Source organism: Mesoplodon bidens (genome assembly GCF_964165515.1).
Source record: "Mesoplodon bidens genome assembly, chromosome: 7".
Taxonomy (NCBI): Eukaryota; Metazoa; Chordata; class Mammalia; order Artiodactyla; family Ziphiidae; genus Mesoplodon; species Mesoplodon bidens.
This window is the reverse complement of record NC_138164.1, coordinates 46,618,065-46,634,243: the sequence shown is the minus strand read 5'-3', so window position 1 is coordinate 46,634,243 and position 16,179 is coordinate 46,618,065. Positions and strand designations below refer to the sequence as shown.

Genomic DNA, 16,179 nt, shown 5'->3' with positions numbered 1-16,179 from the left:
ATAAGTATAATTTTTGTGATCAACAGCTTGGATTCCTAGAAACTCACAATCTTAGTTCTTCAACCACACAATTAAGTGAAAAAGATAGTGAACAATTAAAAGATGGTTCAGCAAATATTTAAGTGCCTATAGTTTGCAGGCACTATGTTAGGGGATGGGAAAACAGAGACGTATAAAACATCCTTACCTTCATGAAATTTACTGTCTAAAATGAAAGACAATAATTAAAGTGGTAATAACAATAAAGTAATATGAATGTTGCACTAGCGGAAGTCCAAGGTGCTAGAGGACCACACAGCAAGAGGATTTAATTTAGTTTGGAGAATCAGGGAATGTATCGTAAGAGAAATGGTTACGCAGAAACCCAAAGGGGCAAAGAAATGCTGGAGGCAGAGACAACATGGTGTGCAATGGCTTGGTGTTGAGAGAGCTTGGTTCAGTTGAAGAAATGAAGGAAATTTCATACAGTTGAAACAGAAGACAAGGAATAAGGATGGAGAAGCACAGTACAGGGCCTTATAAGCCATAAAAATCTGGACCTCATCCTAAGGAAGGCAACTGAAGGGTTTGAAGCATGAAAGTGAGGTGACCAGCATATGTTCTGGAAAAACAGCTCTACAGTCTAGGCTTGGAAGGAGCTAGTCTTGAGGCTGGGAACTCAGAGAATGTAGCAGTCCAGGTAAGAGACACTGGCCTGGTGGTGGCACAGATGGAGTCCCAGAAAAAGTCAGGAAGAAGGATTGAAGGTTGACTGGCCATGGGAAAAGACTGGGATGGGGAAGTATCGGTAATGGCTTCCATGTTTCTCCCACATTATCCAAATGGAATAATGATTACATCATTTACTGAGATTGAGAATACAGAAGAAGCAGGTTTGGGGGAAAGATGATGAGTTTAATGCTCACTTGGATAAAGGACATAAAATTAAAAGGTTTTAATGTGAGTTACAGGGAATTCTCTGGTGGTCCAGTAGTTAGGACTCCATGCTTCCGCTGCTGAGGACCCAGGTTCAATCCGTGGTTGGGGAACTAAGATGCCACAAGCTGCGCAGCACAGCCAAAAAAAAAAAAATGTGGATTATAAAGCACTAAGAATGCACAGTTGACCAATAAGCAGATCAATTCATAAATTAATGTTCTAGTGATAGCAATAAACAGTTTCAATAACCTAAAACACCTAGTAATCACTCTTGGGAAGACATCAGACCCCAAAAGCCAGTCACTTATCCAAGACTGGCACATACACATAAGGAGCAAGAAAACAAGTGATGTCTGACATTAACTGAAGAAGTTGTCACATGACCAGTGGAAAATAAAGCACAAAGAAAATCTTTTCCATTTGATATAAATTATATGAGACTGCAGAAGATTTTAAAACAGTAACCATAATTAATTAACAGTAGCCTACCACTAAGTAATATTAGAACAAGTATTTTGCAACCATTATGATTCTTGCAAAGAGCAAATATATTGTTACCAATATCAGTAGTGAATCAAACCCGACACAGATCAGCTATGTGCTACTCATCCTATTGAAAGGAAACTAAAAAGACATATCTGGGCTTCGCTGGTGGCGCAGTGGTTGAGAGTCCACCTGCCGATGCAGGGGACACTGGTTCATGCCCCGGTCCGGGAAGATCCCACGTGCCATGGAGCGGCTAGGCCCGTGAGCCATGGCCGCTGAGCCTGCGCGTCCGGAGCCTGTGCTCCGCAACGGGAGAGGCCACAGCAGTGAGAGGCCCGCGTACCGCAAAAAAAAAAAGACATATCTAAGGATACTTCTAGCAACTGGATTTTCCCAGAACATTTTGCACAAAAGAGCTCACCTACCGTACTTGTTTGGCAGCTTCAAGTACACAGGGCACAATTCGAAACACTGGCTGCTGTTCAGAATCTTCCTGGGGTTGGTCCAGAGGCTGAACAGCCCCATTTCTAATCCATTCCAACATTAGCTTCTCATCCAAATCAAAGAGCTTATCCACAACCTCCCCGACCTTCACCAGCAAGTCAACTGCAGAGAATAAAAGAGATATTGAAATAAGAAACAAAATTTTTAAAGTAGTAAGTCTAATCAAAATTCTTAAAACTATTCCAAGAAAGCCAAATCTTGCCAAAGCATTACTTATTCCAAGGGCAATCTGTTTACCTCCTTTGTTTAAATTTGCTTGGCTTCCATCATTTTTAAGTGGGGAATTTATCAGTATCCTGAGAGTTTAAGAAACTTCATATCTTGAATTGAAATACCTTCTCACCTAACACTTAGTCTTTAATGGACCTCCAGAAATAGTTACCTGGTTTCCTAACAATTAAATATAATTAAAAAAATATTTTTTTCTACATTACATGGTGACTTACCATTTGTTGAACTTGACATGATGAAGCAAATGCTATCATAAATAGCTGGATGTTCTCGGATTCTTTCAACCCAGACAATGGCCACTTCTGTCTGGGAAAGGCAAGTAAGTAACAACCTACGTGATAAATGTGAGCTTAGTATCTATCTTTCAAAAACAGTAAAGGAAACTCAAGAGTGAAAGAGCAACTCCATTTTCCTAGTTTCCCTTAGGGGTAAGTATATAGAATCCATAAAAAGAAGAAAGCATACCTGCTTGTTTCCAGCAGAGTAGGAGGGTCTGAATCACACAAACAGTACAATAATACCTGGCTACAAAAACAAAAAAATTAACCCAATATGCCTCACTTCTCTCATTTCAAGTATCAAAGCCATAAAATCTGGACCTCATCCTTAACTTTTACTTATAAAAACTTAAATAACTAAGTTTTTATTTAACTTTTTAAACATTTTAATTGTGAAATATAGCATATATACATAAAAACCTGTAAGATACAAATCTATACTTAGTGAATAATTATAAAGCAAGAAAAAGAACAGAGCTGCATCTCTGCAGCCCTTGTGTGTCCCTTACAAATCACAATTCTCTTTCCCACCTAGAAATGACTACTATCCAGACTTATCCAGCAATCATTTTCTTGGTTTACTCTATAGTTCATTTTATATATTTTGGTTTTGAACTTTGTATGAAAGAAATTATATTGTATGTATTCTTTTGAGTCTGAGTTCTTTGGCCCAACACCATGTCTTTAAGATCTACCCATCTTGTTCCAGTAGCTGCAGATTCATTGCTGCAGAACATTTCATTGTATGAATATAACACCATTTATTTTTCCAGCCTACTACTGATGAACATTTGGGTTGATTCCAATTTTGGGCTTTCAAGCAATAGTCTTATAATACTTTTTATATGAGTATACTGATATATGTGTGCACGGTTTCTCTTACCATATACCTATGAGTGGCATCACTGGGTCATAGCATATGTGTACCTTCTAATATGACTAGGTAATGCCCAACTGTTCCAAAGTGGTTGAGCAAATTTATATCTCATCAGCAATGTATACTGTTTCATATTAATTTTAAGATATGCATTTAATTAAGTTCATAAAATTTGTCAATATTACTCACTCACAGATTTTTAATAGGGATCACTAGAGACCAAACATAATCCTGAGTCATTTATTGCATGAATGATTATAAGTTATGGAAGAATAAATACTTTAAACTAGGATCTTAAAGTCCTTTCACACCTAGAAGAGGTAATAACCTCTATTTTGGAGCCCCAGGTACTTGAATCCTGTGTTAAACCCTACAGCCCTTGTTGAAAATAACCGCCTAGAAGAGTTTTCTTAACCTATTGTGGGCACAAATTTCTTTGAGATTCTGATTAACAGCCATAAACCCTCTGCCTAGAAAATGAATATACTCATAAAATGTGGCATGTAATTCCAGGGTGTTCTCAGACCTCTTAAAATAACCACCGGCGTTTCCACCATTAGAAATCCTCTGCCCAAAACTTCCTACATGTAGAAGAGAACTGGCCTCCAAGCAGAAGTATGAGAGCCTTTGAATCACAGGGGCCACGCTGTATCCTCTAGTCTGTTGGCAAGTCCCCCATCGCCACCATCTAAGTCAGAACTGACTTGTTGACCAGTGTCAGGGTGACACTGGTCAACAAGTCTAGTTTTTCCAGACTCTAGCTCTGAGCCTAAACTGTTTTGGACTCTGGTCAGGTGCCTCCATCTCCAAGCTCTGCCCCACTGGTTCTTATCCCATGTGGCTTACCACCTGCTGACGATTCAGGCCCCTCTGCAACCAATACAGAAAACAGGCCTAAATCCTGAATCATGTCCATAAATAGTGCGCAAGTCCCCAGCCATCATCAACACACAATGAAGTTCCTGGAGACTGCTCATCAGGAGAAAGGAAGTACTTCATTTCATAATGTTTCCCTATCTGTCCTATGTATTAGGATTTCCTTAGGGATATGAAATATGAACCTATTTTTTAAAAACATAATTATTATGTAATAAAACTTACCCAAGATTTTTATCACTGCTGATGGACACACATATCTCCTGGAAACAGGCCATATTGCCTAAAATTCCCACACAGATTTCCTGCCAAATCAAATTTCACAGGTCACAGTCGCTCTGAGGTAAAAGACACATATACAAAAATAAAAACTTGAAAAAAAAAAAACTTTCACTGAGCCAAGTTTGGGGAGAGAAAAGAAGGAGAGGCAGCACACAGAAGTACATTGCCTGCACCCTAATTTGACAAGTTTCCAGTAGTGTTTGAGAGAAGATGAAAGACATAAGAAAAAGAAAGATCCAAGGCAGGCAGGAGTTATGGAATAAGAAATCTTACGGATGAACTGAGTCATAAATGATTGGTAGGATTTAGATATACAAACAAGAAGACAGACATTCAAACACGGGGGAAAGTATCAGCAAAGGCAGGAAGGGACTAATGTAGAGTGGACAAAGGCTAATACAGAAAGCTGCCTGTATCAGTACACAGTTATTAGTAGCACACAGTGGGAGGAGAGCATGAGATAAATACAGCAGGTAAAAAGGATCAGGATAAGGGCCCTAAATGCCTACTTAATTTAGTAGGCTATTTGGAGACATGAAGGTCCTCAAGGAAGGGGTCAACATACTGCAATGTTATTTTAGGTAGATTATTCTGGAAGCAAAATGATAGTGAAAAAACTTTAAAAGAAGTTCATAACCTCAGTAGTAACAGCTATGTTTATTTAGCACTTACTACATCCAGGCACTACCCTAAGCACTTTCCATGTAACATTTCATACAATAATTTATGAGGTATGTACCATTATTGTCCCCATTTTTCAGATGAGGAAACCAAATCACAGAGAAGTTAAACAACTTGCTGAAGATCTCCAACTAGGAAATAACACAGCTCCAGAGCCTGAGCATTTCACCGTATCACACTGCATCTCTGAAATCAAGTGAAGGAAGATGAGGGTGGTGATGGCAGGCATGGAAAGGAATGAAGCTGAGAAAGACTCCAGGTGAAAGCAGAATAATTTGATGGGAGTAAAGGGAGAAAGCAGTTGAACATAACTCCTAGGTTTCAAGTTGTTTCATTTCTCCAGTAGGAGAGATTGGTTCCATTGACAAAAAAATTGGAAAAGAAAGCATAGGAAAGAACACAACGAGTTCAGTTAGGATAGTGTTTCCAAACTTGCTCGAACACAAAAATCACTCAGGGAGTGTGTTAAAAATACCATTTTCCAAGTCCCATCTCAGAGCTGCTGAATCAGAATCTCCAGGGTACGGTCCGGGAAGTTGTTTACCAAGCACATCATATGATTTATATGATTGGATAAGTGCGACAAACACCGAGTTAGGACATATGGACTTTTGGATTGGAACATGCAACATGCAACTAAAGAATGCCTGAAGAAAGTTAGAGATATAGCACCTGAAGTCAGAAGGGAGGTCGTAGCTTTGATCCCACAGGGAAGATTTACTCCCAAAGGTGTAAAGAGTGGATGAACTCACCAAGGAAGTGAATATAAAGAGGAAAAGGGATCTGAGTCTACACCTTAAAAGGAGTCCACACTCAGCATAGGAAGAAAGTATCAATAAAAAGTCAAAAAAAGCAACAGAGAAGTGACTGGAGAGGTTAGAGACCAGGAGAGTGAGGTGGCACCAAAGCTATAGGAGTAAAGAGTTTCAATAACATGTGGGTGGTCAAATGTTGGGAAAAGAGTAAAAGAGAACAGGGCCAGAAAAGATACACATACATTTCCCCGAAAAACTAAAGAGGGAATAATTGAACTTCCAATCAAAGATCAAGTTTTTTAGTCTCAGCTACTCACTGATATAACCTGGGGGGACTTTAAAAGCTGCCTGGAGTCCCACACTTGGAGAGACTATTTCAACTGATTTGAGAATGGCCTGACTTGGGATTTATAAAAGTTCCCTAGGGCAAAGCTTCTCAAAATTTTGGGCCTTGGTGCTGGTCAAAACCTGACTAACATCACTGCAAACTTGTTAGAACTCCTCAATCCTACCCCAAACTACCCGATCAGAAACTCTGGGGGTGGACTCAGTAATCAGTGATTCTGGGACATACTGAAGTTGGAAAGCCCACATTCTAGGTGATTCTAACTTGTGGCCATGGCTGAGAATCGCTGTCATAGACAGGCTATGGTTCACAGACATATATAATAATAGGACTAACTCCTGAAAGGAACAGTTCTTATTTTCTTAAAATTAGTTTTTTTTTTAAGTACTAATCGTGAGTCAGTGTACCTAAGTTAGAAAACTCCAGGAGAAAATCATATAACTGTCAAATCTTTATATTAACATAACAACTCAAGGAAAAAGTGGTTCATTGGTTCATGAGGCCCCAACTCAGGTGGAGCATTGTACTTAAATAAAATTTTAATTCAACATTCAATTTGTAAAAATATACTACAGAATTCTTCACCTCATGATTTCAAAAAAAGAGAGACAATACAGTACAGTGGTTACACTGAAGTCAGGCAGGCTAGGCTCAAATCCCAGCTCCATTCTTTCCTAGTTGTATGACCCCAGACAAATTTCTCAACCTGAGACTTCGTTCGTTTACTTACAAAGTAGAGATAAGTGCTTACCTCATAGAGTAGTAAAATGAAATACTAAGTAAATAGCAGTTATTCATGATTACAATTACTTAATAAATATTTGCTAATCACTCACGATATACCTAGCAGATGGCAAACCTAAATGGCACTAAAGCACAGAAGACTTAATGAGAAGTACAGAATTGTTTTGGTGCATTCACTATCATCACTGGCCACTGAGAGCTTACTTATTTGGGAAGGCTTGGAAGTAAACTACCATCTTGGGAAAATAGATGTGAATATTGAGAGGGGATGGAAGGCATACAAAGGAAGGTACGGAGATGGCAACGATCACAGTAAGCTCCTGAGGTGAGGAGTAGACAGGCCATGCTAAATTAGAAGACTATCTGGAGGGTATATTTTATGCTAGAAAGACGAATTGGATTCAGATTGTGGAGAGTCTTGAGCAATAGGCTGAGTTTAAGCAATAGAGGATTTTATGACTTAAGGAAAAAAAAAAGCAATAAACTGAGAAATGAGTGGTCCGGGCACTGTTCCCTGTTCAGCCACATATTAGTGGCATAATGATGATTAGGACTATCTAGTGTCCATAGCTGTTAAATTAAAGTATTGATCTCCCTGGCCAGCCCAAATCTAAAATTCTATGACTGTAATAATTTTAAATAGCATACTACTTAGTACCTGGTAATGTTCAATAAACATCTGCAGACTCATTTGTAGCCATTCAGAACATTAAAGTGAGAAAAATGAAAGACTATCCAGCACTATCTGCTGTTATTGCTCCAAAGAGGCAGTTTTAGAAATGCACATACTTACCCTTAATCGAGGACATTTGGATTTGGCCAATACTCCCATAAATATGTCAGGAGCATTAAATTCTTGGAGAAACAAAGCCACATCCTGAAAATAAAAATGATTATTAACTTGGATGCTGAATATTCCTCCTTCAACACCATAGCTCAGGCAACCATAAAAAAAAATAATTCCATATATACCTCCTTTCAAGCACAAGGAAAAAAACCCCACAAGGTTAGGAATTGTGTCAATAGACAAAAGTAATGTTAGTGCTGTGGTATCTGGTCTCGAGGCAATGGAACAATTCCATAAACAAATCTGAACTAATTGTGATATTCCAAAGGACTGTCCTCCTTTTACTGCCTTGTACGTATTTACCTTAATGATCTTTCTACCCACCAGGAATTCTCTTTAACTCATTCAAGCACATTTGCTGATTACCAGGTATCATGCTAGAAGACAGAATAAGGGAAAAAAGTAAAAGTCATAATTTCTGTCTTCTAAGAGCTTAAAACTTGATAGAGAAAACAGATTAAAAACTCCTATTGGGTTATGTCCAAAACCAGAACTTTTGTTTTCAAAATCCTCAACAGAAAAAAATTCTGATCACAATGTAACTGTGACAGCTTCACATCCTCCTAGAGAGTTTGCCCGGTCCCCAGTCCCTAAAGGGACACACCACACAGGTGAATGAACCTGGAGTGGACATGTGGCCCAATCTCGCTAGAAATGTGGGCCCCCAAACTAAATCAATTAACTGTGGAGATTTGCATTGTAAAATATTTAGATAAAATTAAGTTTCTGGCTGTCTATTGCCTCATATTTTCACCAAACTTGAGGTGTGTATTCGCAGTACCTTAACTTAGAACACAGGCTATATGTCTCATGTGAAAAATGCCCTTTGAAGGGCTCTCAAAGGGAGCCCTTTGAAGGGCTCTCAAATGCCCTTTGAAGGGCTCTTTGAAGGGAGTAATCCTTCAGAGCAGCTGAAATTGGGGTAACCTGCATGACTGTTGACTGGAAGAGATATATTGCACTTAAGAGATCATGGTCAGAGAGAATATTTCAAAGACATACTCCAAATTGAAAGTCAAAGCAGCAGATGCTCTCCACTCTAAGTGACCAAGCTGTCTGTCATGTGGGCAACTCTTTGTAGCATGCAGCGATTTATTTATTTAATGATAGTTAAATAATTCCTGGAGTAGCAGGAATAATATCAATAATTAGGTAGCCTAATAATACCAATACCAATAATAACAATAATGGCAATTAACATTTATTGAACAAGTATTAAATGCCAGGCCCAGTGAAGTGGTTTGCATGCTATCTCACTTAATTCTCAAACAACCCTGTGAAGTAATTATTATTAACCCCATTACACTGCAGTTTTAAAAGGTTAAGCAACCTGCCCAAGACTGTACAATCAGTAGGAGAACAGAGCCGGAATTTGAACCCAGATGAGTCTGATCAAGTCCACACCCTTAACCAGCACACCATAGTAACTGTCAGGTATTCATCCATTGATTACCTCTTCATAAAACATTTACTGAAAAACCTGAGTAATAAGCACTGTTTCAGGCTCTGGGGACACATCAGTAAATAAGATAGATAAAGTCTCAGTGGAGTTTTCATTCTAGAGGGATGAACAAACAATAAACATATAAACAACTAAACTACATAAATCCTAAGTGCTACAAAGGAGATAAACAAGATGGTGTGTGCTAGAAATGAAGACTAGGGGGGCTACTCTAGATGTATAAGAGAAAGTATCTCTGAAGAGGTGACATTAAGCTTTTAAGAGGAGGAGCTTAAATCCATCAGAGGACACAGGCTCAAAACAATCACTGAATAACAGGATAAGTGTTTTGTAATAGAATGAACAGGTTCCATGAGAGCACAGAAAAGAGAGGAATCCTGCCTGGAGTGTCTGGGGAGGCATCACAGCGGAGGTGACATTTGAGGTGGGCCATAAAAGGTGGGAAAGATCTTGCAGGTGAAGGACATTCCATGCAGAGTGGCATGAACAGAGCATGAGTACATGAAAATGCAGGAAGCATCTGGAAGTCTCTGGTGCTGCTGAAGCACTGAGTGGCAGGCAATGTGTGAGATGTAGTCTCATTGGAGGGAATTTATGCCAGTGAATCAGTGGGCAGCTCAATTCTCTAGAGGTGCTTCAAGAGCTACCATAAGAGGACAAAGAGGAGGCCAAGAGCATGACCCTGCCTCCATGGACAATCTCATTCAAACAGCAGCTCTAGTTTACCTATTTGATATTTGAGGATTTCACACTAAGATTTCATTTGAAAAACAGGTTGTTTCTTTTAAAAAATGTTTTAAAACCATAGCTTCTTAATAACTGTAGAAAAAGTAGAGAGAAGATGAACAATACTCTCAACCAACTTGATCAAATTGACATTTACAGGACACTCCCACCAGCAGCAGGAGCACACACGTTCTTTTTAAGTGAACATGGAACATTAACCAAGACAGACCAAGGTCTATAAAATCAATTGTATATCTATATACTTCCTATAAACTATCAATGTATATCTATATACTGAAATTTTAAAAAAATACTATTTACAATAGCTCCCCAAAATATGAAATACTGACAAAAGATGTGAAAGACCTAAATACTAAAAACTACATAACTTTGAAGAAATTAGAGAAGACCTAAACAAATGGAGCAATAGAACTTGTTCATGGGTCAAAAGACTCATTATTTTAATTTATCAGTTCTTTTCCTAAATGATCAATAAATTGAACTCAATCTCAAGCAAAATCCTAGAAGGCTTTTTGTAGAAATTGACAAATTGATTCTAAAATTAATTTGGAAATAAAAAGGACATAGGACAACCAAAACAACTTTGAAAAAGAACAGAGTTGGAGATTAACACTACCTAATTTCAAGATTTATTACAAAGCTACAGTAATCAAAACAATGTGGTATTGGCAAAAAGATACAAATCGATCAATGGAACAGAATAGAGTCCAGAAATAGACTCATGTGTATATGTATGGATAACTGATTTTTGACAAAGTGCAAAGGCAATTCAGTGGAGAAAGAATAGTCTTTTAAACACACTAACTAGAACTGGTTATCCGTAGGAAAAAAAAAGTGAAATTCAGTTCATCCCTTGCATCAAACACAAAAATTAAGTCAAAATGGATCACAGACCTATAAGTAAAACCTAAAATCATAAAACTTACAGGAAAAAAAAACAACACAATTAAAAAGTGGGCAAAAGATTTAAACAGCCCCTTGCACTGAAGAAAATACACAGATTGCAAATAAGCACATGAAAATATGCTCACCATTATTAGCAATTAGGGAAATCTAAATCACAATTACAGTGAGAATAACAACACACTTATTAGAATGGCTGAAATTAAAAAGACTAACCATACCAAGTGCTGGTAAGGATGAGAAGAAATTGGAACTGGACTGTATCTCATACACCACTGGTGGCAACGTGAAGTGTAAAAAACACTTTGGAAAATAATTTGATCTTTTCTTTATAAGTTAAACATACACCTACCATATAATCCAGCCACACTACTCTAGGTACTCACCCAAGGGAAAGGAAAACATCTATCCATACATACTTATACACAGACATTCACAGAAGCTTTACTTGTAATAAACTGTAAACAACTCAAATATCCATCAAAGAATCAATCATGGTATACACATATAATGGAATACCATTCAGCAATAAAAAATAATAAACTATAGGGCTTCCCTGGTGGCGCAGTGATTGAGAGTCCGCCTGCCGATGCAGGGGACGTGGGTTCGTGCCCCGGTTCAGGAAGATCCCACATGCCGCGGAGCGGCTGGGCCCGTGAGCCACGGCCTCTGGGCCTCAGCGTCCGGAGCCTGTGCTCCGCAACGGGAGAGGCCACAGCAGTGAGAGGCCCGTGTACCAAAAAATACATAAATAAATAGATAAATAAATAATAATAAACTATAGATATACACAACAACATGGATGAATCTAAAATACCGATGCTGAATGAAAGAGCCAGACGCATCCGAAAAAAGAATGCAATCCCATTTATACAAAACTCTAGACAATGCAAACTACTCTGAAGTGACAGAAGGCCCATCAGTAGTTGCCTGGAGAGGGTAGAAGCAGGGAGGGGTAAGATACCGGGATCACCCTTAAGGGGCAGAAAGAAACTTTCTGGGGCTGACAGACATGCTCTCTGTCTTAATTATGGTGATGGTTTCATGCGCCAATACATACATTAAAATTTTTCTAATTGTACACTTTAAATATGTGCGGTTTTTATACTTCAATTATACCTCAAAATATATGCAGGTTTTTTGTGTCAATAATATCTCATAAAGCTGTTTTACAAAATGGCTGAAGACAATGAGTAGCCATTGACAAATTTTAAGAGAGAATTTTAATACAAGTAAATCTGTGTTTTAGGAAAAAGATAACTTGGGTAGCAATGTGGAGGACAGAGGGACGTGAAAGAGACTAACACAAGGATTTTCATCAGAAATCTACTGCAAAAGTCCAAGTAATAAAATGAGAGATTATGTAAGTCAACCTCTTTTTCTGCCTCTTTTCTTACCTGTAAAATAAGGATACTACCTATATCACAGGGTTACTGTGAAGAGCAGATAGAATGCTTTCAAGCTACAGAGTACAATACAAATGTTAAAATATTATTGCAATTATATACATGTAATTCCTTCTTGTCCCTTTCTTCTAGTTTAATTGTGGTACCTCAGTGGTCTCCAAACTCCTAACCTGCTCTCAAATATAAGGCCAGTGTTCTTTTTAGGTAGATAAGTATCAGAACTTTCCTGGGCTACAAGCGTTCCAGCATTCATGAGAACTATCTATATAGCCCAAATCTAATGACACTCAGATTTTCTGCCTTCAAAGACAAAAGTTGAGCATTTACAGCTCCTGGGACCTCATCCCTGTACCATAAATAGGAGTGACTACAGACATTAAAGTTTTTCCCCAGAGACTTAAGGACTGAACCTAAAAAAAAAAAAAAAAAATCCACTCACTACCTCCTTACCCAACAGTCTTTTCAGTTCCATTTCCAACCCCATACCTCATCCATTGACATATCCCACACTCTGCAAATTTCATTCTCCATTTCTTCATCAAGCTCCATCTGCTGCTCCTCATCATCTGAGCTGGATTTGGAGTTTTCAGGGCTAACAATCTTTAGAAACACAAAGGAAGGAGATGAATAAGGGCTGTCCACAGTACTCCTCAAGTAATATTACCCCATAATCATTTACAGGTCACAAAAAAAGGGGGGGGAGAATTCCCTGGTGGTCCAGTGGTTAGGACTCCGAGTTTCCACTGCAGCAGGCACGGGTTCGTTCCCTGGTTGGGGAACTAAGGTCCCGCATGCCACCCCGTGCCGCCAAAAAAAAAAAGGAAATTAGTACCTTGGGTACCTTGGGTAAACACTGTTGCTAGGCATTGGGTAGAAATACAAAGATAAACAAGATTTAATCCCTTACTTCCAAGTAGTTTAGGATCCGGTGGGGAAAAGACATAAACTGATAATCACAACAGAAAAAGCTAAGTGATCCAACTGAACTGTGGACAAAGAGCCGTGAGAACAAAAATGATGGACCAATGACCTACGTCTGGGAGAAGTTTCCCCAAGCTTCTCTTACGAGGTGATACTGAAGCTAAATCTTTGAGGGGTAATCGAAGTTTGTCATGTGAAGAAGGGAGAAGAGCATACAGAAGAAAGTACAAGAGTTCAGAGTTAAGAAAGGGCCTAGCATGTGTGCGGAATGGTAAGCAGTTTAGTGTGTCATGGGCAGATGAAGCTGGAAAAGTTGCAAAGAGTCCTGGATTCCAAGCTAAGAAATATGTATTTTTCTCCTGTAGGCAAAGGTAACTCTGAGGAGTTCCCACAGATGGCTTTTTTTTTTTTTTTTTTAAGATCATTCTCGCAGCTGTGTAGAAGGTGGAGTGGAGAGGACAGTGATTGGAAGTAGGAAAAAAGTTAGGGAAACATAAGAACGTTCATATTTACTGAGAGGCTCCTATGAGGCAAACACTATAGTAAGCACTCTATGGCTATTATAATCTTATATAATCTACGCAATAACTCTATATACAATAATATAAATATTATCCCACTTTATAGAAACTGAGAAAGAAATCGGTTAGGCGACTTGCCCAAAGTCACGCTGGGTAAGCCGCGCTGTTGACAACAGGGCTGTTTGACTGCAAAATCACCATTTATTCTACTACAACGAAAGTCCTCGAAACAGATCAATTAGGACCTGGGCTTCAGAAACGAGTGGGAATGAGGGGCAAAAACCCTAGCAATGAATTTACATGGTCACGTATTTTTGGAAATTTTTCAAAAGTAAAACATTTTAATTAGAAGCATTCCAGCATCCCTGCCATTACACTTCCCTTTGTGTTGAGGGGCACAGGGAGTGGCGCCCGGCAGTTTTAGGGTCCGGGAGACAGCGAGGACACAAAGGGTGAGACCCGGCCGCTGGGGCCTGGGGAGGGGGTCGCTGTGGGGACGGCGGCTCCCCCAGCAGTAGGGGGCTGCCAGAGGCGGGGTGGGGGTCTGGGGGAACGTACAGGGAGCCCACGCGAGGCGCGAGTTTCCGCACCTGGATGAGCCCGCTGAGGACGCCGAAGAGCCAGTGCTTGCTGTAAACCGTGCTGCCTATGCAGTCCCCCCCGGCCGCCTCCTCCTCCTCGTCCCCGTCCCGACTCCGCGGCGGCGGAGAGGGATTGCGGTCCATGACTTGGCCTCCTCTGGCGCGCGCGAGCAGCTCCGGAAGCCGCCGGAGGAGGAGAGAGGCCTCCAGGCGCCAAGAGGGCACGGCGCGGCTCCCGCCACAGCGCCCCCTGCTGCCCGGAGCCCTGCCAGCCCGACGCTCTACCCAGGACCGCAGAGCGGTTATATTCATAATTGTTATTTGTCACCCTCACTGGACCAGATATTCCATCTCTCCAAGGGCCCTTAGTCTGATTGGAAGGGACGGGGGGTGCGGGCACGGAACAGGACAATGTCTGTAGTACAGACGTGAAGCTATCGGACCTCTGACCTCTGGGCACACTTGCCATTCTTAAAGACATCATTCTTCTCCCAGGTGTGGTCGGAATCCTGGAAAAGACGAAAGTCACCAGGAAGAACGTCAGTATTACAACTCCCTGTGTTTTCAGTTCCTGCTTCTATTTAGTTTGATGGCACTCAACATCACACCCAACGCTCCACCAAACCCCACAGCAAAAATTTTAGAACACCACTTTAATGAAATGAAATTTATAGATGATATAACTTACCTCAACATGTAATTCCGATAATACCAATATGATTCCCTTACAGAAAGAAAAAATAAAATTAATTTTAAATAAAATATGTATTTTAATGTTTTAAATGCTCCGGCACAACTGTACTAGAAGATATAACAAAGATCTCCGATTTTGGCACATACACATCAAATTACTGTGAGCCCCACATTTACAAATGCAGAATGACATGGGTGTGGTTCCTCAGCGACCCTGCTTCTCAAAATCATGAACAGATGATGGTAAAATTTCTAACAAAATAAAGTTCCAATTTACACAGCAATTGCACTTATGGAAATTTTTAAGGTATATTAAAACAGGACAAAAAATACTGTGTGTTAATACATAAAATACAACTAGATCCTAGGCTCAAATAATTATAAACATTTTTTCACCTTTTGTGCAGGGGCAGACCCAGGTTTTGTGGGGCCTGAATTATGCAATTTCAGAAGCCCCTTTTAGGGGAAACAGTACAAAATTACAAATATTAAATTTGTTACAATAGGAAATATTTATTTAGAATGGGAAAAAAGAAATCACAGTAAATCACCAATTTTAAGAAACCAACAAATACCTTAAAATGAAATCCAGAAAAATATACAACTGCTTTTATTAGTAAGTAGCCTGACACACTTCTACAATTCTTTTTCTTTTTTTAGTAGACTTTATTTTTTGAGCAGTTTTAGCCACAGCAGTATTAAGCAGAAGGTACAGAGATTTCCCTTAGAACCCTTGCCCCCATTCATACATAGCCTCTACCATTATCAACATTCCCCACCAGATACAACGTACAACATTTGATGCAATTGATAAACCTACACTGGTGCATCATTATCACCCAGAGTCCATAGTTTACATTAGGGTTACTCTTGGTGTTCTACATTCTATGGCTCTGAAATTTATAATGGCAGATATCTACCATTATAGTATCATACAGAGTAGTTAGTTTCACTGCCCTAAAAATCCTCTGTGCTCTGCCTATTTACAATCCTTTTTTAATATACTTTTTGCTGAGGTTTCTTTGATCATTTTTTTATATAACAGTGACCTTGTAAGAACATTTTCTGTAACAAAAAATAGGTAATTCTGTCTTTAGCATAGTTTAAATGTTTAAAATTA

The 16,179-nt window shown here is 39.3% G+C and overlaps 1 protein-coding gene across 5 annotated transcripts in view; it reads right to left on the bottom strand.

Annotated features, from left to right (window-relative positions):
- SAAL1 (serum amyloid A like 1) overlaps positions 1–14,996 on the bottom strand; it is a 34,240-nt gene extending 19,244 nt beyond the window's left edge. For 2 of the 5 annotated variants that reach the window (XM_081238519.1, XM_081238520.1), the window contains exons 1-7: positions 14,376–14,993; positions 12,830–12,943; positions 7,772–7,855; positions 4,396–4,475; positions 2,605–2,664; positions 2,355–2,470; positions 1,830–2,010 (exon numbers count right to left, since the gene is read on the bottom strand). In XM_081238519.1, the coding sequence (XP_081094645.1) occupies positions 1,830–2,010; positions 2,355–2,470; positions 2,605–2,664; positions 4,396–4,475; positions 7,772–7,855; positions 12,830–12,943; positions 14,376–14,678 (938 nt within the window). In that variant the 5' untranslated portion in view covers positions 14,679–14,993. Of the gene's footprint in view, positions 1–1,829; positions 2,011–2,354; positions 2,471–2,604; positions 2,665–4,395; positions 4,476–7,771; positions 7,856–12,829; positions 12,944–14,375 lie in introns of all 5 variants that reach the window. The other 3 variants (XM_081238521.1, XM_081238522.1, XM_081238523.1) reach the window with 3 other exon arrangements.
- Positions 14,997–16,179: the final 1,183 nt, after the last annotated feature.